Source organism: Vicia villosa, unplaced genomic scaffold, assembly GCF_029867415.1.
Source record: "Vicia villosa cultivar HV-30 ecotype Madison, WI unplaced genomic scaffold, Vvil1.0 ctg.000756F_1_1, whole genome shotgun sequence".
Classification (NCBI taxonomy): domain Eukaryota; kingdom Viridiplantae; phylum Streptophyta; class Magnoliopsida; order Fabales; family Fabaceae; genus Vicia; species Vicia villosa.
In genome coordinates this window covers 512,433-538,775 of record NW_026705338.1, presented here as the reverse complement: position 1 = coordinate 538,775, position 26,343 = coordinate 512,433, and the positions used below count along the sequence as shown (strand labels likewise).

The window sequence follows — 26,343 nt, the reverse complement described above, 5'->3', positions numbered from 1 at the left end:
AGAAATGTACACCAGGATTTATAGTGGTTAGGCAAGTTCATCCTCACTTTGTGTTTAATCATATCTTCAATGGCTTTCTACTGAAAAATTTGTTGGTCTTCCAATATGATTTGTAACAATATTACAAGATCTTGTCTATAAGCTTTTTGTAGGAAAGAATTATGAACCCCCTTATACAAGGAAATTATGATTCATCTCAACCAAATAACACAAGACTTGGAATATGGCAGTTGGAGTTTTCTCTTCCAAACAGTGAATCAAGGCAACTAGTCATTTCTCCATAAACAAGAACCTTAAAGCAGATAGTCTTCAAATTTTGCAAACCTTGCAAGTTTTTACACGGGTTGAGCTTACGAACCTTATACATTGGTTTTACACGGGATAACCAATAACCTACGAGATTTTAATACCAGACTGATCTCGAACCTACCAAGCATTTAATACCGGGCCGAACTTGAACCTATCTTGGTTTTAATACTGGGATGACCAAGAACCAATGAAATTTTATATCGGGCTTATCTCGAACCTAAACCAGAACTGAATCACACAATCTCTAAACCAAAGCTTTTACAAGTTTAGCTTTTAACCCAAACAAAAATCCCTAATTGGATATTATTCAACCAAGGTATAAAATAAAACCTTCGTGAATATTATAATTTTATCCTTCCATAATTATAACTCACTCACAAAAGGATTTTTCTCATAAAAGCGCTTAAGCTAAAATAATAGTGAGAGAAAGTGAAGACTATAAATTTTAGAGAGAGAGAGAGAGGTGTCAAAACAAGATTCTGGATGATATGAAATGAGGTAAGGTACCGACTTTATAGGCTAAACGTTCGCTCAAAAAAGAATTTCCAATAAATGTTTTTTATGGCAATTTTATCGATTGGAACTTGTTTACAATCGATTAGAAATTTGAAATTTAATCAATTATAAGTTTATAACAGGTAAGAAAAGATATATAATCGTTGCACGTCGTTAAGGTGTTGTCCAAATTTCTTGGGGCTCAAGTTTGAGCAAAGCTAATCGATTAGACAAAACTGCTAATTAATTAGATAAGTCAAAATTTCTCCTATAGCTATTTTGACAGTCCCTAATTCATCTGGCACAACTTCAATATGTTTTTGAAAATATTTTTTTGGATAACAACAATTTGAATAATATTTTAGTGTGTGTGCTTTAGCCACGCGCTTTTATGATAAGGCCCTTATGCTTTACAAATTATTCACTCACTACTAAATTAGGAGGGCTTCTTTAGAGCTTCAAGACAATTCCAAGTACTTTCTATTTGGTATACACTTGCTTGAGTAGCTTGAGATGAGGTTTTGGTTATATTTCATTTGATTGTCATCATCAGATATTCAAGTCCATCAACTAGTGTGCTGACACAAGGTGGGAAGAAAAACATTTTGCCTATTACAATATGTTTGTATAAGGGTTTAACCATAAGCTCCTACCTTTTTACTTTAATTTTGGATGTACTGATATACCACATCCAAGAGCTAGCACCGAGAAGCATGCTTTTTGCAGATGATATTGTTTTACTTGTGAGTTAAAGGATGACTTTAAGATGATGGAGACTTGGAGTTGACCTTTAGAAACACTTGGGTTTTGCCTTAGCATAAGTAAAATAGAGTATATGGAATGTAAGTTCAACAAAATGATAATCATTTCTAACCTAAATGTGAAAGCAGGAGACCATATCATTCTACAAGTCATGTGTTTTAATTATATTGGGACCATCCTACAAAATGATAGAGAAATAGAAAGGGATATAAATCATCAGATTTAAGTTCGGTGGCTAAAATGGAGGAGAACTTCAGGGGTTTTATGAGACACAAAGGTACTGCTCAAGATGAAGGGAAAATTTTATTATAGTGCAACAAGACCTACGATGTTGTACGGGACATAATGTTTGGCGGTTTAGAATCAATACGAGAATAAAATAAGTGTGGCAGAGATAAGTGTTGGGTGAGAACATGAAATAGAATAGTAATTTGAAAAATGTTTTAATCAGAGTTTCATTTTCAAAATGCTTTGTCCGACAAAAGCAAAGTTTTTGTAAAAGAGTTTATGCTTATCGATTGGAAGTTATATCAGTTTACTCAAACAGTTTACAATACATATAAGATGAACTATTGAATTTCACCATAATATACAAAATAATTTTATTTCACAATTGTTCACTTTCACAAAAAAGTGTTATTGAATAACTTTCAATACACATAAGATTCAACAATCAAAGTATTATGACTTAATCCATATTAAGACGGACTAGAAATGTTGGTTCTTATAAAACCTACTACTTACAATAAGATAAATCATATCAACATGTGATTCTAGAAAATAGTAAAAGTAACCTAATCATGCGATCAACTACAAATTTAAATTCGTGCGTGTGTATGTGTGTATTTGTGATATAAATCCATCCTCACTTTGTGTTTAATCATATCTCCAATGGCTTTCTACTGAAAATTTGTTGGTCTTCCAAAATAATTTGTAACAATATTACAAGAGTTCGTACAATCACTTATCCAAAAATAAATGTTAAAAAGATAAAATTCTTTGTTTTGGATCTTGACTTGTACACAGTTTCACAAACTGAACTCTATGCAAAATATTTTCTCAAATTTGCTTCTTGAACCTTCTAGATCCAACAATCTGCTCCTAAATATAGGTTTGTGGCAATTTCCACAAACTTCCGTCAGTATCTTGAGCGTTGGACTGTCTAGAGATTGAAAAAAACTCTTACCTCATATGTAGAGTTCCATGTAGTACTACCAAGGTCTACCTGGAGAGAAGAATATCCTTATTTTTTTTCTTTGGAATTGTCCTAACGATATTCAAAACCACATAATCTTGCAATCCTCGAAAATCGTAAACAAATTAATCTTCGAAGAAATGTTAAATTCATAACAAATCTCCTCAATCAATCATGAATCTTCTAAGATGAGATTCAAATCTATGCAACAATGAAACCGATGAGAAAGAAGATGAAATAAATCGTTAGCTAGTGTTCACTAAAGATTCAAACTCTTTTAACAAAAGAAAGAACAAGTAATTTGTGAGTTTTTAAATCATCAATGGAAGAATGTGTTTTCTAACATTGTGAGATTTTGAGATAAATGATAACACGAAAATATACCGCGTATTAGGCTTAATTTAAATGAAATAATTTACCGTTTTCATCTATTATGTTGCTTCACTTTGGTATTTTCAGTGTGTTTTCAAGTAATTACATTTGTCTAGGTTTCATGAGATAAGAGGAAGAAATAGGAAGAAAATGGCTAAAAGATTACACTTTTGCTTAAGTAGTAGAAGTGTCAACTTAATTTGCAACACAGAGTACTGTGCCGCCCGACACAAGCGCACAACCCCTACCCTGTCCGGCACAGATGTCAAGTGTGCCCCTCGGCACACACAATGTAACGTGCAAGAACCACCCTAATTTATTGTACAAGAACAACTACGCTTTATTCGCACCTGGCCAAGCACCTGCTGTACCGCCAGGGTATCAAAAACCCGCTGCAAATGTTCCTAAGGTTCTTTGGAAGTCTAGCCTCGAGATCATAATGGAGAACTTTATTGCTACTCAAGGTCAACAGAATAAGGACTTCCTTAATAAAAACTTTCACACTGGTGAACAATTGAAGCAATTAGCAAAAAAGGTAGACGCCCTAGCAACCCACAACAAAATGTTAGAGACTCAAATTTCTCAAGTGGCACAACAACAAGCGAGTACTGTTGCACCTGCCGGTACTTTTCCTCGACAGCCACAACCAAATCCTAAAGGACACGCTAATGCTATTACACTTCGAAGTGGAGCTGCATTAGATGGACCAGTTGACCCGAGACTTCAAAATCCGACCATATATCAAAAACCAGTTAAAGAAACTGAGAAGGAGAAAGAACAACCTGAAAGTGAAAAGGAAGACAAGAGTAAAGAGGCATCAGAAAAAGTGAAACCTTATGTACCTCCACCACCGTACAAACCACCAATTCGATATCCTCAAAGACTCGCTAAATTTTAAAATGAAAGGCAATTTAAGAAATTTGTAGAACTTCTGAAACAATTAAACGTTACTATACATTTCACAGAAGCCATTACATAAATGCCCTTGTAATCTAAGTTCCTTAAAGATATTATGTCTAATAAGAAAAAGATCGTAGATTATGAAATTGCTATGCTAACCGCTGAGTGTAATGTTATAATCCAAAACAACATGCCTCCTAAACTAAAAGACCCTGGTATTTTTTCCATACCATGTGTAATTAGAAATTTTGTCATAGACAAATCCCTATGTGATTCAAGAGCAAGTGTTAGTTTAATGCCCTTATCCATTTGCGAAAAACTCAAACTAGGTGAACTAAGACCAACAAAAATGTCTTTGCAACTAGCTGACCGTTCCGTTAAGTTTCCCGTAGGTATGCTTGAAAATGTTCCTGTCTGCATAGGAAAATTCTATATTCCTACCGACATCATAATAACGGATATTATGGAATACTCCAACATCCCTATTATTTTAGGTAGTCCATTCTTGGCCACCGCTGGAGCCATTATAGACGTGAAGAAATGAAAACTAACTTTTGAGGTTGGTGAAGAAAAGGTAGAGTTTATCCTCTCCCAATTCTTCAAAGCACCTGCTATAGATGATTCATGTTGTTTCTTATATGTTATTGATGATTGCGTTAAAGAAATGGAGAAACAACAAAATACCTATTCTGAAGTGTTGAAAATTCCAATACCACCTATCTTCGATGACGATAATTGGCGTGAGGAGTACCAAGATGACAATTTAAGTGAATGTTGTAACACCCTTCTAAACCCCGCGACAATTTTTAAACAATTATATCAGAGTAAAACATAAACACAAGGGTGCCACAATTATATAAAATAAATAAACCAATCATGTTCAAGTCATGCTTTATTAGGAAACGGTTCACCAAATCGTAATTATGTTTATCACAGCGGAATAAGAAACATTATCAAATACATCCAATGGAATCATAATCCAACACCAATTAAAGTAGATTAATTTCATAAAAACTCTATAACTATCGTTCCCCAGTGTTACAGATCAGAGCATGACCGACACGACCCAACATAAACGGATAAACTCTACGAGTCATCCTCACCAAGCACTAATGCCGCTACTCCTCAATCTGAAAATGACAACATGTAAGGGTGAGTCTCATTCTCAATTAGTAAATATTATGCAATTCATAAGCAACAAGTATCATAATATACCGTTCACCCAATTATACATATTCATATTCACATCCATTATTAATTCACACAATAATAGATTACAACACACACTACAGAAATCCATACAATCATATTATGACAAAATGCATATGACACAACTGACACTATGCATGTGGTACCAATAAACCGTGGAATCAATCCACCTAACCGATCTACGCCTCATCGAGATACGGCCCACCGACACAATTTCCACACAATGGGAAATATGTCCACCAACGATCCAAACATCACCGGGATCCGACATCAATGCATATGAATGAATGAAACACATATAACATACTTAAAACACACCGAATCACGATGAACAACTCATCTCAACACCACATCACCGAATAAGTATGTACATGTTTTCAACATCATTCAAATAGTCATGCATCCATCACAATCATAATAACAAATCACAACCAATTCATCATCACATCAAACACATTGTCACACCTATCTCATATGCACACAATGTTCAATTCTCATTAAGTAATTAAATCGAGTTTTTAAAGAAATAAAGTCGGCTAATACCAATATTCATCATTCATCATATAAAACATTTAATTACTTGCACAACGCCCAAAACGGCACTAAGAAATGATTCATGGATCAAAAGATACGTTATTTTGAAGTTTGGAAAAATTCACACACAGCAAGGTTCGCTCAGCGGAGCAAGGCAGAAGCGAAATCCTTCAGACCCCCGCTCAGCGGACCTCAAGCGACGTCAAACAGAAGCGAACTACGTTTGGACCTCCGCTCAGCGGACCCCCCTCCGCTCAGTGGACCTCCTGCGATTTCACATCCTTTCCACCCAAAAACGATTCCAGACATCACATACAGGCATATAATCATCATACATTCAATTATACACCATAAAACATCATCCAAACTCATTATTAACCAAATAGTTCACACAATTATCATCAATTCAATCCAATTTTAACACCCTAACCTAACAATCCCGATATCTAATTGAACCAAACCATACATCAATCTACCTATCACCTAAGACCACATAAGAGATACTAAAAGGAAGAGTCCCCCCTTACCTCGATGAATCTCTTGAATGCTCTCTTTCCGGTTTCACGTTCTTGCCTCTTCCTCTTCTCTTGTTCTTTTCACGTGTTCTTCCTTTCTCCCCAAATGGTTCATTTTTTTTCTTATTTTATGAAAAATAAAATAAAATAAATTAACCACAACTTAGTAAAAGACCTAACCAATTAGCACCCCTCTTTTACTATCACCACACCATAAGCCCAATAGCTCTTACTCCATCATTTTCCAATTAAATCCAATTTAAATTCTAAAATTCCAATTATTTAATTTAAATCCAAATTAAATTAATAAACTGAAATTATGGGTGTTACAAATGCCTAACATTAACTCCTGATCATATATTCCTTGCCCTAAGAAACATGTTGTAGAACTTAAAACACTACCCAAACACTACAAGAAATCCTCTCCCCAGCGACATATTTTAGCGACGTGGAAAACACGTGGCTCATTATTGCCTGTAGCGACATGAAAAACACATCGCAACCTGTTTTTAAATTTTAAATAACTTTATAGCCATAAAGTAATCAGAAGTCAGGCACTAGGTTACGTGAATAAAGTTGCGACGTGGGATACACGTCGCTACATTAAATTTATAAATTAAAATTTAAAAAGCTATAACGTTCACATGGGGGGGAAGATTCAAATTTTAAAAAATTCAGTTGTGACATTACAAACATGTTGCAACATTTAAAAGGAAAACACAGCGTTACACTGAAATGACTAGGTGACAGCATTTATGGCAGAGACATTAATTAAATGTTACTGTTTTCTTATTGCGACGTGTTTATCACGTGGCAAATAGCAAGGTTAAATTCACGTCGCTACATTGTGTATTAATGTAAGCAATTCACTTCACTCCACCACCATTCATCAGAACAAAAGAAGCCATTTTCGTTTCAATTCTGCAGAACCTTCTCTCCAAAAACCAAAAATCCAAACCTTCTCTCCCAAAATCCAACTGCAATACTAATTCAATCCAATTTTTTTTCTTATATCAAAGGTAATTAAGGTTGCATCAGTATTGTCTTATAATTTCATTCTATATGCTGTTTTTAGTTTTTGATTTTTTTTTGTATAGATTTAGTGGATTGAAGAAGGTGGAGTAGATTGAAGAAGGAGGAGTAGATTGAAGAAGAGGTGAGTTATTTTTTTTCTAATGTAGTATATTTTTAATAGATTTATTAGGTTATTTTTGTATAGATTTTAAAGAGATAAGTTTTATTGTATAGATTATAATGTGATTTTTTTTAATAGATTTATTAAGATATTTTTAATAGATTTTTGTTTTTTGTATAGATTAATAGATTTATTAGGTTATTTTTTAATTAGGTTATTTTATAAATAAAGCAGAATATAGTAAATAAAATAAAAACGAAAAATTAAATATATTTTTTATTAATATTTTTAAAACTATTAGAAAAAACTGATATATTAAAACTATTATTAAAATTATTATATATTATTATTATTATTATTATTAAAACGATTTTTTTAATATTTTACAATAGTATAAGCAAAGAGATCATAATTTTAATAATAGTTTTAATATTAAAAACGAATAGTTTTAATATATCAGTTTTAATATATTTTACAACGAAGGGTAATAAAAACGTTTTAAACTGATATTTTTTAATATTCGTTATAAAAAAGATTATTATAAATATTAATATAATTTTAAAACGAATATAATAGTTATATATATTATAAAGTTTTCATTTTTAAGAACATAATATAGATATATATTATAAAGTTCTCACTTTAAAAAAATAGATTATTATAACTTAAACAAATTTAATATATTCAAAACTAATATAATAGTTATATATTATAAAGTTTTCATTTTTAATTTTTATTATATATATTATTTATTATAATGAGTAATATTATACTATATTAAAAAAATAGAATATATATTATATTTATATATTTTAAAAAGAATTTTTATATATTATATATATATATATATATATATATATATATATATATATATATATAATGAAAACAAAATATGTATATGTATATGATATATTTAATAAAAACAGTTTTTATTTTTATTTTTTATTTTGTTCATATATAATAGATTTAAAACTGAATTTGTATATATATGTTAAAAAAACATAATATGTATGTGTTTGTATATTTCCAAACATAATAGTAATATTTTCAAACATGTGTTTGTCTAAGGTATGAATTCCTAGACGAAGAACTTGAACGACCTATCATAGTCAACGCTGATTTGGGACAAATAGAAACTAAAAAACTACTCAATGTCCTAAGGAAATACCCAACCGCTTTAGATTATAACATCTCAAATCTAAAAGGAATAAGTCCTTCTACCTGTATGCATCGCATTATGCTGGAGGAAAACTGTAAGATTTATAGAGAACATCAGAGATGAATCAACCCCATTCTAAGTGATGTAGTCAAAAGAAAAGTGCAAAAGCTATTAAAAGTAGGAATCATTTACCCAATATCCGATAGTAAATGGGTTAGTCCCGTACATGTTGTACCCAAGAAAGGAAGAGTTATTGTTATTACCAAGGCAAAAGGCGAATCTGTAGCACAACGCGCTCAAACTGGATGGAGAATGTGTATCGACTATAGGAAGTTAAACAAAGCCACCAGTAAAGATCATTTTCCTTTACCTTTCATAGAACATATGCTTGAACGTCTGGCTAAACGTTCCCATTTCTGCTATTTAGATGGTTACTCAGGATTTTCCAAATTCATATCCACCCTGATGACCAAGAAAAGACTACCTTCACATGTTCTTATGGTACATTCGCTTACCGACGAATGCCATTCGGACTCTGTAACGCACCAGTAACATTCCAAAGGTGCATGATGGCGATATTCCCTGATTTTTTGGATGGCATGATGGAAGTCCTTAAGGACGATTTCCCTGCCGGTGGAGAGATCTTTGAAGGATGCCTGTCGAACCTTGAAATGTTACTTGAACGATGCGTAAGTGTCAATCTAGTGCTAAATTGAGAAAAATGCCATTTCATGGTACGACAAGGAATTGTGCTTGGACACATTGTGTCTAATAGGGGGATTGAAGTCGATATAGCAAAAATCGAATTTATAGAAAACCTTCAACCTCCGAAAACTGTTAGAGAAATACGAAGTTTTCTAGGACACGCCGATTTTTATCGACGTTTCATTTAGGATTTTTCTCAAATAACCAAACCACTAACTGAGCTGTTAATGAAGGGCGCTGAATTCATCTTTGATGAAAAATGCTTGAACGCCTTTCAAACTCTTAAACAAGCATTAATCTCAACACCTATTATGCAGCCTCCAAATTGGAACCAACCATTTAAAATAATGTGTGATGCAAGTGACTATGTTCTAGGCGCAGTCTTAGGACAACGAAAGGATAAAAAGCTTCATGCAATTTACTATGCTAGTAGAACCTTAGACCATGCGGAGATAAACTACGCCACCACAGAAAATGAACTCTTAACTGTCATGTTCGCTTTAGATAAATTTCGTTCTTACTTGGTATGAGAAAAAATAATCATCTATACCGATCACGCCGCAATTAGATACATGTTAAGTAAGAAAGATGCCAAACCAAGACTTCTTAGATGGATCTTACTCTTACAAGAGTTCGATTTAGAAATCAAAAGAGAAAAAGGGCACCGAAAAACGTGGTAGTTGTTCACCTATCAAGAATGGAAGGTATCCAACCTGAAAATGTTCCGATTAACGACGATTTCCCCTATAAAAGACTCTTAGCCCAGTTAGAAAGTAATTCGATCGAACATTCTCTAACTTATAATGACGCCGAAACAAATGAGGTTGTGAAAGCAATTTATACTAAAACCACGCTACCTTGGTACGCTGACTTTGTCAACTACCTAGCCACTAGAGTGTTACCGCCATATCTAACCTATCAACAAAAGAAGAAATTGTAAAACAATATAACTGGGACGAACCACTTCTATTCAAAAGAGGAGTCGATGGTATCTTCCGTCGATGTGTCCCCGAAGATGAGATAGAGAATATAATTTCTCATTGTCATTCCGCTCCCTATGGAGGACATGCGAGCACTTCAAAGACCTGTGCTAAGATCCTACAAGATGTCCTCTTTTGACATACTCTATGGAAAGATGTCCATATCGCTGTTATAAAATACGATTAGTGCCAACGCACTGGAAACGTCTCTAGACGCAACGAAACGCCTCAGAAAGGTATTCTAGAAATAAAAGTCTTTGATGTGTGGGGAATAGATTTCATGGGACCGTTTCTTTCGTCTTTTGGCAACAAATACATACTAGTTGTTGTAGACTATGTATCAAAATGGATCGAGGTTGTAGTCTCTCCTACAAATGACACACGATTAGTAATCATGCTTTTCAAGAACATAATTTTTCCTAGATTCGGCGTGCCTAGATTGGTAATTAGCGATGGAGGCTCCCACTTTATCTAAAAAATCTTTGAAAAACTTCTTTTGAAATATGGAGTTCGACATCGTGTAGCAACACCCTATTATCCACAAACTATTGGACAAGTAGAGGTCTCAAATTGAGAAATCAAACAAATTTTAGAAAAAACAGTTGCTACATGAAAAGATTGGTCTTCAAAGCTACACGAAGCTCTGTGGGCGTATATGACAGCTTATAAAATCCCAATAGGAACCACGCCATTTAAGTTAGTTTATGGTAAATCGTGTCACCTGCCGGTAGAACTTGAGCATAAAGCTTACTGGGGGATTAAGACGCTTAATTTAGATTATAAGTGGACTGGAGAGAGAGAGAGAGAGAGAGAGAGAGAGAGAGAGAGAGAGAGAGAGAGAGAGAGAGAGAGAGAGAGAGAGAGAGAGAGAGAGAGAGAGAGAGAGAGAGAGAGAGAGAGAGAGAGAGAGAGATTATTAAAAAGATTTCAAAATCTAACAATTTGAATACAATATCATGATAACAGTTGATTCATTTTGCTGATCTCACTTAATAAGATAAAACCCCCAAGGGTTGGTCTAGCGGTGGAGGCTTGAGTCTTGAGAGTGTACTCCTCTCAAGGTCTTGAGTTCGAATCCTGCTAGATGCTATCAATGTTGTGAGTTGTGATACCAAGTAAACCGGTAGACACACGTCACGCACGTCAATCAAAAGTGATAGGGGACAAAAAAAATTGTCATGATAAATAAGAAAACCAAAAAATTGAATTTTAAATTAATAAACTTAAAGTAAAAAAAATAGAACCACCAAAAATAAATTTGAACCAAATATATAATATTATAAAAATCATTTAAAAAGAAAATAAATTAAAGAAACTTAACAAAATATTTGCTAGAGATGAATTCCAACAAAATTTTTGGCGCTTGTGAACACCTTACATAGATTTTCTAAGGTGTGCTATTTAATTAAAAAAAACAATAATGTTTCTCTATGCCTCTAAGGTCATTCTATACTTTTTAAAGCGGAAAAATTATACATTTATTCATTAACAATTAATATTCTATAACCAACTAACATTAAATTACTTAATTTTTTTAATTTGAAAAGATTAATTATCCATGTACAATAACCAAAACCATTTCTAATAACCTTCAATGCATGATTTATGTCATTTTCTTGCTCTTCTTTGAAAGAGAGTAAAAAAAAATCATTTTACTTTTTGTCACAGCTAACATAAAATAACAAACAAAAATGAAAGGCCACTTCTAATAACAAGAAAGAAAGGCCTTTTTCTTTAAAGAAAAAACAAAATATAGACAAGATTCATAAATTATAAATATAATCTACAAAACAATAAATATTAATATAGTGACTAAGTCTTTTTTTACAGTGCTGATGATTGCCACAGCAATTGTTATCCCAGATTTTGCCAACCTATATTTATAGCACAGACAATAGGCAAAGGAGAAAATGGGAGCAAAAACAGTTGTGTACTATAATACCCAGGGAAGTACTATGTTACCATTTGATATATATCAGCAAACTTCTATAAATAAGTCAACATGGATAAATTCCATGTACAGCCAGCCAGCCTACAAATTTATATATAGCAAGAATTCCCTTAGCTATGTCCCCTATTATATATAATATACAAATTTATGCAAATTATGTGAGACAACCAACTGTGGCCTTCATTAAACCATGGTTATTACCTGTCAAAGTTAATCATTAAATTGAAATGTTAAGTATAGACTCACCCTCTAACAAATGCAGGAGAAAAGCTGAGACTAGAATTATAGAAACAGAATCTTACCCCTAGGAGTATTCCGGTTATGGTTTTTATAACCTTTTTCTTGTGGACCCGAAGGAGTCTTGTGATAATTAATGAGCTCTGGGTTTCTTTCAATAGCTGCCAAACCAGAGTCAACAACATCATGCTCAAAATAAATGGCTAAGTTTTTACATATTATTATCATTTTGAAAATAAAATAAAATCAGCAGATGCAAAACTTTAGAACAATCAATTTTAGTTGTTCTCAAACATATTCTTACTCTTGATGTTGGCTGGATCTTGCGATTTGATCTACGAGGATCAAGAACTACTTCAGAGGTTGATTTAACAGGATTTCCTTTGACGTCCTTTGCCACTTCAAGTTTACCCCCACCTTCCATCAGCATGTGCTAGTTTTCCTTTACTTACTCTTGACCCTAGTGGCTTCTTGGTGGGATGAGAATCAGTTGAAGATGCACGTGAGGAATTTGAGGTTTTTCTTGCTCCTGAAGATTCAGAATAGGATGCCCTTTCCATCTGATTTTCACGCTGAGATGCATTGTTGACATCCCTTGAAGAATCCCTTGTCCTTTCTGTACGACTTGTCAAATCATGGTTACAAGAGTTTGAGAAAGGTTTTTGTTTTGATGAGATCATTCTACTCAAAACCTGTGGCTTTCTAAACTTTGAGGTTTGTCTTGCTCCTGAGGTTTCAGAATAGGATGCCCTTTCCATCTGATTTTCACGCTGAGATGCATTGTTGACATGCCTTGAAGAGTCCCTTGTCCTTTCTGCACAACTTGTAAAATCATGGTTACAAGAGTTTGACAAAGGTTTTTGTTTTGATGGAATTCTCCTACTCAAAACCTGTGGCTTTCTAGATTCTGAGGTTTGTCTTGCACCTGAGGTTTCAGAATAGGATGCCCTTTCCATCTGATTTTCACGCTGAGATGCATTGTTGACATGCCTTGAAGAGTCCCTTGTCCTTTGTGTACGACTTGTCAAATCATGGTTACGAGACTTTGACAAAGGTTTTTGTTTTGATGGGATCACTCTACTCAAAACCTGTGGCTTTCCAGACTTAGAGGTGGGCTTGCAGTCAGCTCCTAATTTTTCTTTGGTGTCCTTTATTGAACTATTTTTCCATCCCCGTGATCCTGAAGCATGTGGTATCAAAGAAACTGCAGTCTTATCTGAATCATTTCCATCATTAATCCTACTTGTCCCCCTTGCAACATAATGTTTTGGAACTTCTTTACGAAGACCAGACCTTGCCAATCTGTGTGCATCTGGGTTCTTTTCATTCTTGATGTTCTTATCAATATTGAACATTTTATTGATTTCACTTGCACCCTTTAAGATGGAAGCAGGGGTTGTTTTTCTCAAGTTACTCGTACCCTTCGTAAAATAGGTTCCGCAAGAACTCTCATGACCAGAAAAGATCAATGCTTCATCAGACATCAGTTTTGCTTGCAGTGCAGAAGCAGAAGCTTCCTTTGCATTTACTTTTGCCTCCTCAATTTTTGTAAGAGACTCGTCTGACATAATCCTCTTCTCAACATTCCAGCCACTTTTGAGGCGATCAGCAAGAGTCAGAGGAGAAGCAGAGAGATTGGAACTGTTATCAGGTGGAGGACTAGCAGAAGCAATTTGTGGTCCAAAAAGGGGGGATTGGGATATCATAGATGTATTATACCCAAGGAAGTTTCTCAGTGGTGGAGTTTGATTAGGATGCAATGAAACAAATGCCTGTGAGGGAGACGGTAGATTCCAAAGGGGAGATGACAGGTGAATGAAAGGGTTTACAATGGTTGGAGTGCCCTTGCTACTTGCTAGGCCAAGAGGGGAAGAAATACCTGTTCCGTGCAGTTCACTTTGCTTAACTGCCAAATCAGGGGTTCTAGTACCTGCAGGATCTCATCTCACAATAGTTACACAATGAAACCAGCGGAAAATCTAAACACATATATAAGTACATATCATAAACATACCTGATAGTAATTGCAGTGGTGTTTCTGGATTAATTAAATTAGACTTGTGACTCTGCTGCCTTTCCAAGTAGGAAGACCAGGCTTTCTCCCAAAAGTTCCGTCCACCATCTAACAAAACAATTTTTAGGAGCTTAATACTTTATTGCAAGCAAGAGAAAAAATAAGCAAAGAGATCATGATTTTGAGGGGGACAAAAACCTGAACCGCCAAAAGCCAATAACATATAAGCCTCCTCGGGTACTATGCCTTGACTGCAATAACAATAAGAAAAGTGATAAACACGGTTGGTAATCATGCTGGCTAAACAAAATCCTATCTCATAAAGATGCAAACAGGCTTTGGATTGGATTCAGATAACGGTTATCAGAAGTTGGGAACATCTTAGAAAATGACTAAGGTTCAACACACCAAATTGAACTGAAAGAATTCCACCAAAACAGCAAAATAATCCCATTGCTGCTGAAAATATTAGTTCATCGGTCAATGGTCCGGACGTCAGACACATAGATACACACGCTATATTATATAATAGTAAATAATATTAAAATATTAAAATATAAGAAAGTTTAATGTTAATTAATATCAAAGAAAATTTATAGTAAACGGTAAAATAGTTAAACCCCATAAAAATGTCTTTTTATCACTAGACATTAGTTAAAATTATGAGATAAAAATAGAAATTACAGAAAAGAAAGAAAAAACATTAAAAGCTTGCTTTTTTATTGTTCTCACCAATTCTAAGATTAGTTAGGAACATAATGCTTGACTGAATCTAAGATCAATTAGGAACAGAATGCTTGACTGATTCCTAGTTCAACCAGTAGGATCGACTAGTCTGGTCTCATTTTTAACACTAAGGGTTATAAGTGTGGAGAACGGATGAAAATATAATATTCATAAGCACACTTGAACATCACATCTAAGAAGCCATAACATTTACAAATGAAAATAACAGCCAACTCACATCAAAGCTCCATAGACAAAGATCTGTGCACGCAGCTGTACTTGCTGAACATCCATAAAAGGCTGTTGAAACATAACAGACTGAGAAGCAGAGGCATTCAAATCTGAAAATGGCTTTGTACTGATGGAATCAATATTCCTATACTGATGTGCCTCGTTGGATTGCAACAGCTGGAAACCAGATGATGGGCTCAGAGGTACACTGGTTGATCTATCCCCTTTTTCTGACCGTTTTGCGGGAGTCTTACCTTTGCTTCCATTTCTAGGAGGTTCTGGTGTACGTTTATGAAACGATGGAGTATAAATTATAACATTTTCCAATATTACACCCAGAAGTTAATGTGTTATATGCACACACTGAGCAGAAACAAGAGTAAACAAGAAAAATTCAAAAAGTAGACAATTGATCAGGAATCAGATGCCACGACCTCATTCACAGACACTATGCAGAGACCATAAATAAGGTGGCAGGCTTAATATGTGTAACGAGATGCTCTAACATTCAAGAATAGTTACATGTTGGCAATGAGTTCTTAGAGGTGCACAAAGCACTTTCAATAAACAGAGTCATTAAAAATTGAATACACCTACAAAAACTACAAAATTGGAAAGGAACCATAAGTATATGTTAATGATTACCTGATAATTTCGAGTATGGCTTGTCATGATGCTCTTGTATTGCCTCCTTATCATCCTTAATAGAAGAAACAGTAACCTCATCACCCTGTTTCTCTATTGATTCACATAGGACAGCAACCACACTAGCTTCTTTTGTACACTCGTGATCAACCATACCACTTTGAATTTTTTGAGGTTCATCAATACTTTCAGTAGCACTAGTATCCAGATCATGCAGACAGCTGTTGTGTGTCTCCCATAATAACTGTCTAGTATAGTCGGATATTTTTGTATTTTCATTTCCAGCAACAGGACAAGGATTAATTTCCAGTTTAGAAAACCCATCAGGAAAAGAAATGCCTGCTTCCTCAACTATTTGGACTTCAAAATCTTCCTTTTCATCAACAGAAGCAGAGCCAACATGCTTCATCCTCTTAAGCTCATGGTCATCTGTTAGGAAAATGATAAACCAGAGAGAGAAATTTGAGTATCTTATTGAGTGAAATTGGTGTAGTGATTCACCTAAGCTTTCTAACATATAATTTGAACCTTAAAAATAAGATGCAACGAAACATTGAAAATAAACCTTAAAACAAGATAGATTAATAAGCTTGTTTGAAAAGTTAGAAAAATATGAAGCAATGATCTTCTATTGAAGATAATACTAATTCGATGAGGTTCAAATTGGATACCTGCGTGAATAGATTTCTCGGGTTGATCATCAACATGTACTTCAGAATCTACATCCCTAGAGTTAGAAGTCTCGGGTTGATGAACCATAACAATACCTACATGCCTATCGGGCTGATCATCCATAACATTCTCTACATTCCTCCTGGGTTGATCAACCATACTTGTCTCGGATAGATCAACAACATGTACGAAGGAATATACATCCCTAGCGTTAGAAGCCTCAGGTTTATCAACCATAACATTCTCTACATGACTCCCGGGTTGATCAACCATACCATCATCTTCATGACCCTGCAGATAGTTGATTACCAGTCTCCCTTCATTCCATTGTTGAAGCTCGAAATCAGATAAAAACGTTTGGGGAGTCGGTCCACTATTTCCTTTTCTTTTCTTGCATTTGGGTAGTTTCCACATTATCTTATTCACATCTACGACCTCAAGTTCTTCCAATTGCTTGTGGACATAATGAGGTGTATGGTAATGTACGGCACTCATACAACAAATTGGGGCCAGAAGCAGCTTGTACATTTCCTGATCCCTCAGTATAGGACGATGAAGATCTAATTTGTACGGCTTCCAACATATTTGCTAATGAGAACCATTAAAAGTTAAACTATGTACAGTACCTTTGAAATTCTATTGGTGAAGAAAACAATAAAATTGACTTACCTCCTCAGTAAGAGTGTCTAGCATTTTCTGTACTTTGCTTATGTAAGTGGGTTTGTGGTTGTGGGAAATTGTGCTTACCGCCTCCACTACTGGAAGCAGCAAAGGTACTTGTTTCCCATCCAAGTTTAGATTGAGATCAATAGCTTCTACCAAGTCTGGAATGCGGATAAGAAAAAACGCCTGCAAAAGGTAAAATTTCATAAAACTTAAACTGCAGTTGAGTACGGCAAAATTGGTTTAACATTTTCTACAATTTAATTAAAAAAAAAAAGTCAACTTACCAATACAACCCAAAGGTTGCCATCGATTACACTTTTTTGCCTACCAACCTTCCATTTGCAAATACCACTGTACAAAAATGCGAGAAGAGCTGCTCCCCATGCATAGTTGTCAACGTCCTCAAGTCTTTCAACATAACTGACAAAATCTCCCCTTATAGTGTGCGTGTCACCGGTAGGTATAACAACGCAGGCAATTAACACCAGTAGAGCTGCCTTCACACTAGTATCAATATCAAGATTTGAATTGCCCGCCAGCTCCTTCAGCCTCTTAATACTGCAAGGCTTTTTGTTGTTGATTCCAAAAACACGTTCGAAAGCCCCATTTTCTTTAGAAGCTTTCATAATTGGTTTGCCCCGAATGGGCAAACCAGTTATGTATAAAATGTCTTCCAAAGTAACAGCAAGTTTATGCCCATTGATTTCGAAAAGGTTTTTCTCATGATCATAGTAACTTAATAGTTCCTCCACTAATGGAACTAGCAAGTCTGATTTAACCACTGGTAGTATGTCAAAGAGACAAATATTTCTTCTTTTGACCTCCTCTATGATGTCTTGAAGAGATTTGTTTAGATCAAAAATAGTCGGTAGCTTGTTACATCCTTTGGTTGCCATTGCTTTATGGATGGATCTGAAATCATGAAAAACAACATTAAAATAAAGTCGTGCAACTTTAGAGATCCGAATTAAGCATATTGCAAATTAGACCAATTAAGATCCCAAAACAAATTATTTAGTCGATATCATTTACACTTGTGAAATGCTAAACAGTGCACGTGGACAATGATTAAGGAAACAAAAATGATAATATAATCTTGAAAGTAGTGCATGTAATGCCTCAAAATTTTAAAAAGAATATTTTCTACTTAAATAAGCTTAAGCCATCAGCTAGTTTTTCAGCTATCAGGTGGCTTATAACCTCCTTTTCTCTTTCTCGATGAATAATCTCATTTGTTAACAATGTGGCATAAAACATAGATTCCATTCACAGATTTCCAACTGAATGTGAGAAAATATTATAAATTACAATTGATGCGTCAAAAAAACTGATTTGGACATTGAATATTCTCCAAAAATAATCGTACTTACCTATTACTCATATGAAAATTATATTCCTACTTTGTAAGTACACTAAGGCTATGTTTGGGAGTTTGGAGGGGAAGGGAGGGGAGGGCTTTGAAAAATAGGAAGAATTGGGTGAAAAGGATAAAAAGATTTTGGGTAGGAGGGTTTTGGAGGGTTTAAGTTTATTCATAACACCAAAAACCCCATAAAATGGGGGAACTCAAAAATTGTATTGAAAGAAGGTTTTGGAGGGTTTTGAAGGGTTTACATAAATTTTTCAAATATCTTTTAGGTTGTTATAGTATTATGAAAATTAAAAATTTTGTAATGATAATGACTCTTTTATCATTCTAAACAAAATCGTTTTTTCAAAAAATGTCAAATATTTTCCTACATTTTTTTAAATTTTCGATTTTGGAAGCCTTCCCCTCCCCTCCCCTCCAAACTCCCAAACATAGCCTAAGGGGTACACAAAGGGGATGTTTGGGAGTTGAGTTTTGGAGGAAGGGTTTTGGAGGGTTATGCCTATATCTTTAAAATGTGTGATATTTTTAAAATGTGTCTAATATTTTTAAAAAGTTTAAAAAACAATATACTACATTAGCATATAAAATTATATTGTTTTTTAAATTTACAAAAAAAATACCAAACACATTTTAAAATATAGATGCAATCCTATAAAATCTTCCCCTCCAAAACTCTCTAAAAACAAACTCCCAAACAGTCCCCAAAGGATTAGACATTTCATCAACGTTAATATGGGAATAATTAAGTCTAGAGATGCTACCTCTCTCCGTTCGGCAAAGAAATCCAGCTTCTTTTGATCTATCACCTATTCTCCAATCACCTACTGCATCAACAAATCATTTATTGCGAGTGTAAAATGAACCACTCAAACAAAAACAATATTTTGATTAAAAAAATAGAACAGAATAGTAAAAAGGTGGATGATACCTCTGTGGTGGTTGTTTGAGTTCCAGCGGATCGAATTAGGATTCAGGTGAGGAAAGGGAAAGGGCGGTAGATGGAGTAGTGAGAGAAAAGTAGAAATGGAAATGACGCCAACAGAAAGAGAGTGAGTGTAATCCATCGAGATTTATAGCAGCAGTAAATGAGATCAATGAGTTTTGGAAGAAAGACAAAGAAACGGTGCACGCGAGAGAACGAGGAGAGTGAATGAGGAGAGAGACGAGGTTAACGCAGAAAAAGAGAAAAATATGGAGGGGAATGCTTCATATACCCCATTTTTTAAAAACAACACTCAATATACCTAGTTTTAAAAATAAATAAAAAACCCACTTTACTTAATTTTTCAACTCCCCATTAGTTCATTGGCCGAGGATGCATTTCATTCAATTGTGATGGGAGTCTTAAAAATATGTTTTTTTTTAAGGCTTTGTTTGGATTGATGGAACCGGATGGAGCGGAGCGGAATGGGATGGAATAAAATGGTATTCCATTGTTTGGATAATTTAAAAACGGATGGAACGGAGCGGAATAGAGTGGTATGGATTCCATTCCATTCCATCACTTACCACCATTTTTCTTACCCTCCGATTCGGGCGGAATGAACAACTTATCTTGTTCCGTCCTAAAATTTCCAAACAATGGAATGGTATTTTCGTTCCGCTCCGTTCCACTCCGCTCCATCTCACTCCGCTCCACTCCATTCCGCTCCGTTGATTTTATGATATCCAAACATAGCCTAAGAGTTGCATAGTGCAGTTTTTTTAAGACTTTTCAAAAATATGTTTTTTTTTAAGAGTTGCATAGTGCAGTTTTTTTAAGACTTTTCAAAAATATGTTTTTTTTTTAATTCTAAAATTGAATGATATATTAGGTCTCTACTACAATATACTCCTTTCGTTTCATAAGGAATGGTCTATTTGAAATAAAATAATGTTTTAAAATAAATAATTTATTTCAATTTCTAATACACTTTTCTAATTCATTTTAATTAATTAAAATTTTATCATTTTCAATATATCATAGGGATATTATAATAAAAATATTATTGTCTCTTGTACTCTTATACATTTTTCTTATTATGTATGAAATGATTCAATAAATTACTCACGGTGGGATGGAGAGAGTCCATACTTCAAGGAACTAACTATTTTTATATACATTATGTTACAACAAGCCTCTAATGCCCATCTTTCACCAATCAAATATTAGCTTTAATTTCTATTCAACATGTGTTATTTTCATATTGAGCTTGTTGAAACATTATTTTAAAGAGGGCTGCTATCTTGACACTAAAAATCATACACAAATACTTACACCACATGAAATACAGCATATGTATCTGATTGCATGTGTTAGAAAAAGTGGAAAAATAATTATTAATCATTCTAAAGAAACAAAACCTTATAAACATACGGTGTAGGAGTCAAATCTAGTGTAAGAATAATATTGCTCTATTTTAAATACACTTAAAAAACTATAGTATATAGTATACCCGTGCGAGTTGGTATGGTACGTGCACAATTACCAGAAATATTTAATATTGATAAAATTTTAATCAAATTATAAATTTTAAGAATCTTTTTTTAAAAAAAAAAAATCTTTAGAATTAAGTATTTTAAAATCATAAAACCTGCAATAATAACAACATAGCTTTTATTAATATTCATTTTTTCTCGTAAATAGTTTTCCTACAAATAGTGATATTATATAAATTTTAGAAGGAATTGTGACATTTTCCTTTTGACAATTAGAAATCTTATAAGAACATCTTTAATGGTACTAGTATATAATCCGCTCGTTATGTGGTAATTCTGTAATATATTGTTATTATTGTTTATGAAATTTTAAACTTCATCAAAAGAAATTATCATTGTTTCGTTTGTATAGTGTTTTTTGAGTGATTTTAATTATTATATATAATTTTATAAAAATATATTTGAGAAAAAGTTGAATTTTAAAAATAATAAAAGAATATAATAACTTTAGAATATTTTTTTAAGATTAGAAATGAGAAACCTACTTAACGTTTGATTATTAATTATGAGTTTTTTCATTAATAATTATTAAGATAATAGTGATGTTTTCAATTGGGAGATTTAAAAAAATTAATTGGTAATTGGTAGAATTTTTTGAGAATGACACATAAGTTAATTAATTGGTAGAATTTTGTGAGGATGATACATAAGTATGAAGTTAAGGTTTTTTTTTTTTTTAAGATTGTCATAATGACAACCTTAGATTTATATTAAGTATATAGATTATCCATCTTTTTATTCTTTTTGAGATCCATTGAGCCATTATATCTTGAAGCAACTCATCCAATTTTCATTTCAATAGTGCAACTCTAAAATTGAGTCTCACAACTTTATTTTATATATTAATATTTTATTTTTATTAAATAAAATAATATTTAAAATAATATTTTTTTTATTTCAAACTAGTAGAAAATCCAAGGGAGAAAGTCCGTTTAATATTTTTTTATTCAAAGCAACGGTAGCATTGCATTGCTACATTCCAAAAGCTGTCAAACTTCAACAACAACATATTCAATTTCATGTGTGACAGGTGGCGAACAAGCAAAAGAAATAAGTCATTGGAGTTGATCTAAGAGCATTTCTAATGGTGCAACTTACATTTGAATTCTTTATGAGATCCACTAAGCCACATCATATTAAAAGAATTTATTTAATTTTAACTTTAATAAAAATCTGATATGGGTCCCACAACTTTACCTCATAACTTGATTTGATTGAGTACTACAATCTTTTAGTTGTTCCATTGCAATGCAACTTTATTATGACATATGGCAAATTTTTTAAATATTTAATTATTAAATTAATGGTACATGTGAAGAACTCAATAGAAGAAATTACCATTGAAGATGGTCTAAGTATTCCTGCATGTGTCTAATTGAAATTTTCTGAGAAACTTTTTAACTTTCAAATGATTAAAAGGCCTTATAATTTTTCTTTTCAAGCCAATCCTTTTTACGTTTCCCTCTAATCTATGGTAGTTTGCTCAACAGTTTAATGGGAATTAATCATCACAATTAGACCACGCCTTAAACTTGTTTTTAACTCTTTTTTGGTCTGTATATAAGAGGGAACACAACTCTAAAGAGTTTAAGTAGACTGAATTTGAAGCCAAAGTTTATTTTGCATGTGCTACATACATATTCATATTAAGAAAAAAGATCACCTTCATAACAAAAAACAGAATGCTGCAACCATTTAACCATAAATAATTTGGTCATCTATAATAGAACAAAACATGCTTTGTAGTTCTACAATCATGAATAAATACATTCAGGGAAGAAAAAAAATACCAATTTCCTATCTCTTGTTTTTCAAAAGGAGAAGGCAAAATATTCATGCGAGAATTTCATATTGATTGATGAAAATAATTTTCATCAATCACCCAATCATATTAATGCAAATCCAGCAGAACCAAGTAAAAGATATGTTTAGGAAGTTATCTAATTAAAATGTTTTCACAGAAAAGCAAACACAACATGTATATTCAAGCCCCTCAGATGGAGGAGGTTCAACAACACAATGAGCATCAGCCGCCATTGCGGGAGAAACATAAGCACCGACACTTATGGTACTTGAAGAGGTACCACCAAGTGCACCAACAGTGCTTAATTAGCGCTGACCCACTATTACCAACACTGCTTACAAATATCGGGCGGTGTTTGTTTACCACCTAGATATCAATAACCCAAAGCATCAACCTTTGATATATAACATCATACATCAACACTTCAATTTGAACTATTTTACTCAATATTTCCATTAGCTATTTCAACAAAGCACTCAAATTATCAATGTTAAAAATGTCACTACTTGGCTCAGCTAGTAAAATATGAGTAAAATAAATAATTGATTATCAAGGCACATAACATCCAGGCCAATTGATATTGATTCGGTCACAAAACTGCAACATTTCAAGCTAAACCAAATACTATTCAAGTTTCAACTAACGGAGAATCCAACTTTAATTCATATTATGTACAAAGCAATATATGTAACAATTGACATTTTTTATTCTCATGATTGTGATTCGACTAACGCTAGCAACATGTTTTAGTCTGAGATGCAGCATTGCTTTTCGACTCTTCTTCTCACTTCTGATTTGCTTTAAACCCTAAGCACCACATGCATCCCAAAAGTGAAAAAGAAATTATAGGTTTTCAATGATGGTACTAATAATTAATTGATTTCATATGGACGGCTTCTGTAGCTATTCCTGAAGGAGTGAAAAACACTTAGAAAGGGGGGATTGAATAAAGGTTGTTTCTAAAAATGGCCGATAAAAAATAATCACACAGTTATTTTTATCCTGGTTCGTTGTTAATCAAACTACTCCAGTCCACTCCTGACAGAGTGATTTACCTCCACCGAGGATTTAATCCACTAATCAATATCTTGATTACAATGGCTTTCCACCTAGACAACTTCTAAGTCTTCTAGAGTATGCTGATCACAACTTGATCACTCTAGGAATTCCTTTTACAAAAAAGTAAACAATATTACAAGAGTTTAATGTGCTTCTTAATAAGCTATAATCACCAAGTGATTTTCTCTCAAGATTAAGTTCTAACACTCACTAAGATATTACAATATTTGTGAGGTTGAAGATGAAGTTCTTTGCTGTTTGTGTGATAACGTTTGAGAATCAATTTGGCAGCGTAGGGTTTCTTAGCGTATGTTCTATCTTTCTTCAGCATCCAGAGCTTCACTTATATAGGCAGTGAGAAAAGTGACTGTTGAGTAGCATTTAATGGTTTACGTGAATAGTACACTGCTGCATTTAATGTTTCACTCTTTTGTCAACTACCTCGAGCCTTGTTTCAACTGCTCTTGCTGACTTTTCCTTTTGTAGCTTCTAATGTTACTTTTGTCAGTCATATTTGACGTTGTAGCTTTTTCATCTTGTACTTGCTTCTGGACTCAGACTATTAGAATGACGTTTGAATATCAGAGTCTTCAGCGTTGGTGCAGTTTGTAACTTTAGTCATCAGACTTTGGAAGTTCTTTGTAGCGTGATACCATCAGATCTTCAGAGCCTTGATTCTGATTGCCATCTTCTGATGCCTTCCAGATCATGTTCTGATTTTCTCAAGACCATCTACTGATGTCTTCCAGACCATGTTCTGATGAAGTCATCCAGATCTTCTAGGTCAGAGCTTCTGAATGCTGATTTAGTGCATACTCTTTTAGACTTTTCCTGAAATGGAAAACGTGAATAATTAGAGTACCACATTGTCTTATACAAAATTCATATATAATGTTATCATCAAAACTAGAAATATTGATCAGAACATTTCATGTTCTAACAATTCCAACTATAGTTTCATTTACATAGTACCACATAAGCGGAAGATTTAACGATTTTTTTGGATTGTTTTTTATGGCTGAGCAATAGGGATAATAGTTGTCGATGTTTCAGGGAATAAAAGACGAGCTTCCATAATGAAACGAGCTGAAAGGAGGATGAAAATTCAAGAACACTAGTCTTTGGGTGAACAGTGCAAATCCCCAGAGCATTGTGCCTACTATCTCAGAGCATCGAGGTTTAAGTTGAAAAACATGTATACATGATAAAAATAATTATAATAATACAAGTCATCAACAAAATTGATTTATTTAGTTTATTAAAAAACGATATATAAAACGCTTATCATTGACACATAAAACATCATTTCATTCTATCCATTTTTAAAAAAAAGACGGAAAACAAAGTAAAAACAATTTGAGATTAAAACATCAAATTATTAGAAAAACTTTCTACAATGACTAAAATAAAAAGAGGGTTTCTCTTTACACCCCATGGATCTCTTAGACAACACGCGAAATTTCATTTATGTCCCCATCTTCCGTAGATGTATCTTTGGAAGCACCTTTTTTTTAAAAAAAATTGTTTACTTCCGTAGGTACATCTACGGAAGTATAATAAACTAGTGTGTATGGGAAAAAAAATACACATAACTTCAGTTCAGGGATATTTTCGTAGATGCATACACGGAATAGTTTAGCGCTACACTGTTCCGTAGATGCATCTACGGAAGTATCTGATATAGTTTGAACCAGCTTGATCACTCCCCATTGTTACATTTTTTCATTAACACTCACTCTCCACAACCTAAAAACCTTACTTCTCCAATACCATTTTCACTCCAAAGCTCAAACTTTTTGGTGCAACAAATCAAAGGGAGCTAGAGAAGACTGAATTTCAGGTAAATATTCATCTTCAACCATTGCATTGATCATATTATGCATTAAATTTTTGTTAAAAAAGTAATGTTGCTGCCGTAGATGCATCTACGGAACGTGTTGAATGTAGGTGCATCTACGGAAATATCCATGAGTTTTTTTCCCCAATATTGTTATAATTATGTGTTATTTTTTCAATTGTTTGCAAATAGGTATGGTGCACCCCGATAATACCTCAAGAGAATTAGCGCATTTAATCAATGTTTCTACGAGTGTTGATGGGGTAGTCGCAAATGCGGTAGATGTCGATGATGCCTTTAATAAGAAGCAAGACTTTGATGATTGTGAAAGCATGCTAACATGGATTCGTAGGAATGCAACTAACCTTGGTTTTGGCGTGG

At 33.6% G+C, this 26,343-nt stretch overlaps 2 protein-coding genes across 3 annotated transcripts; one reads left to right on the top strand and one right to left on the bottom strand.

Moving 5' to 3' along the window:
• Positions 1-4,145: 4,145 nt before the first annotated feature.
• On the top strand, positions 4,146-4,577 carry LOC131630954 (uncharacterized). Its single transcript, XM_058901695.1, has one exon. It carries the CDS (start codon positions 4,146-4,148, stop codon positions 4,575-4,577), a length of 432 nt encoding a protein of 143 aa, XP_058757678.1.
• A 7,507-nt stretch (positions 4,578-12,084) lies between these two features.
• LOC131630976 (uncharacterized) lies at positions 12,085-19,948 on the bottom strand. Of its 2 annotated transcripts, none has more exons than XM_058901721.1 (12): positions 19,713-19,948; positions 19,546-19,608; positions 17,697-18,324; positions 17,416-17,595; positions 16,746-17,334; positions 16,075-16,503; positions 15,437-15,707; positions 14,671-14,723; positions 14,473-14,580; positions 12,763-14,388; positions 12,524-12,619; positions 12,085-12,422 (listed from the first exon to the last, which is right to left on the bottom strand). In XM_058901721.1, exons 3-10 carry the CDS (start codon positions 18,306-18,308, stop codon positions 12,866-12,868), a joined length of 3,765 nt encoding a protein of 1,254 aa, XP_058757704.1. In that variant the 5' UTR covers positions 18,309-18,324; positions 19,546-19,608; positions 19,713-19,948; the 3' UTR covers positions 12,085-12,422; positions 12,524-12,619; positions 12,763-12,865. The 2 variants fall into 2 exon arrangements, with proteins under 2 accessions (XP_058757704.1, XP_058757706.1); XM_058901723.1 differs by having other exon boundaries at positions 19,546-19,605.
• Positions 19,949-26,343: the final 6,395 nt, after the last annotated feature.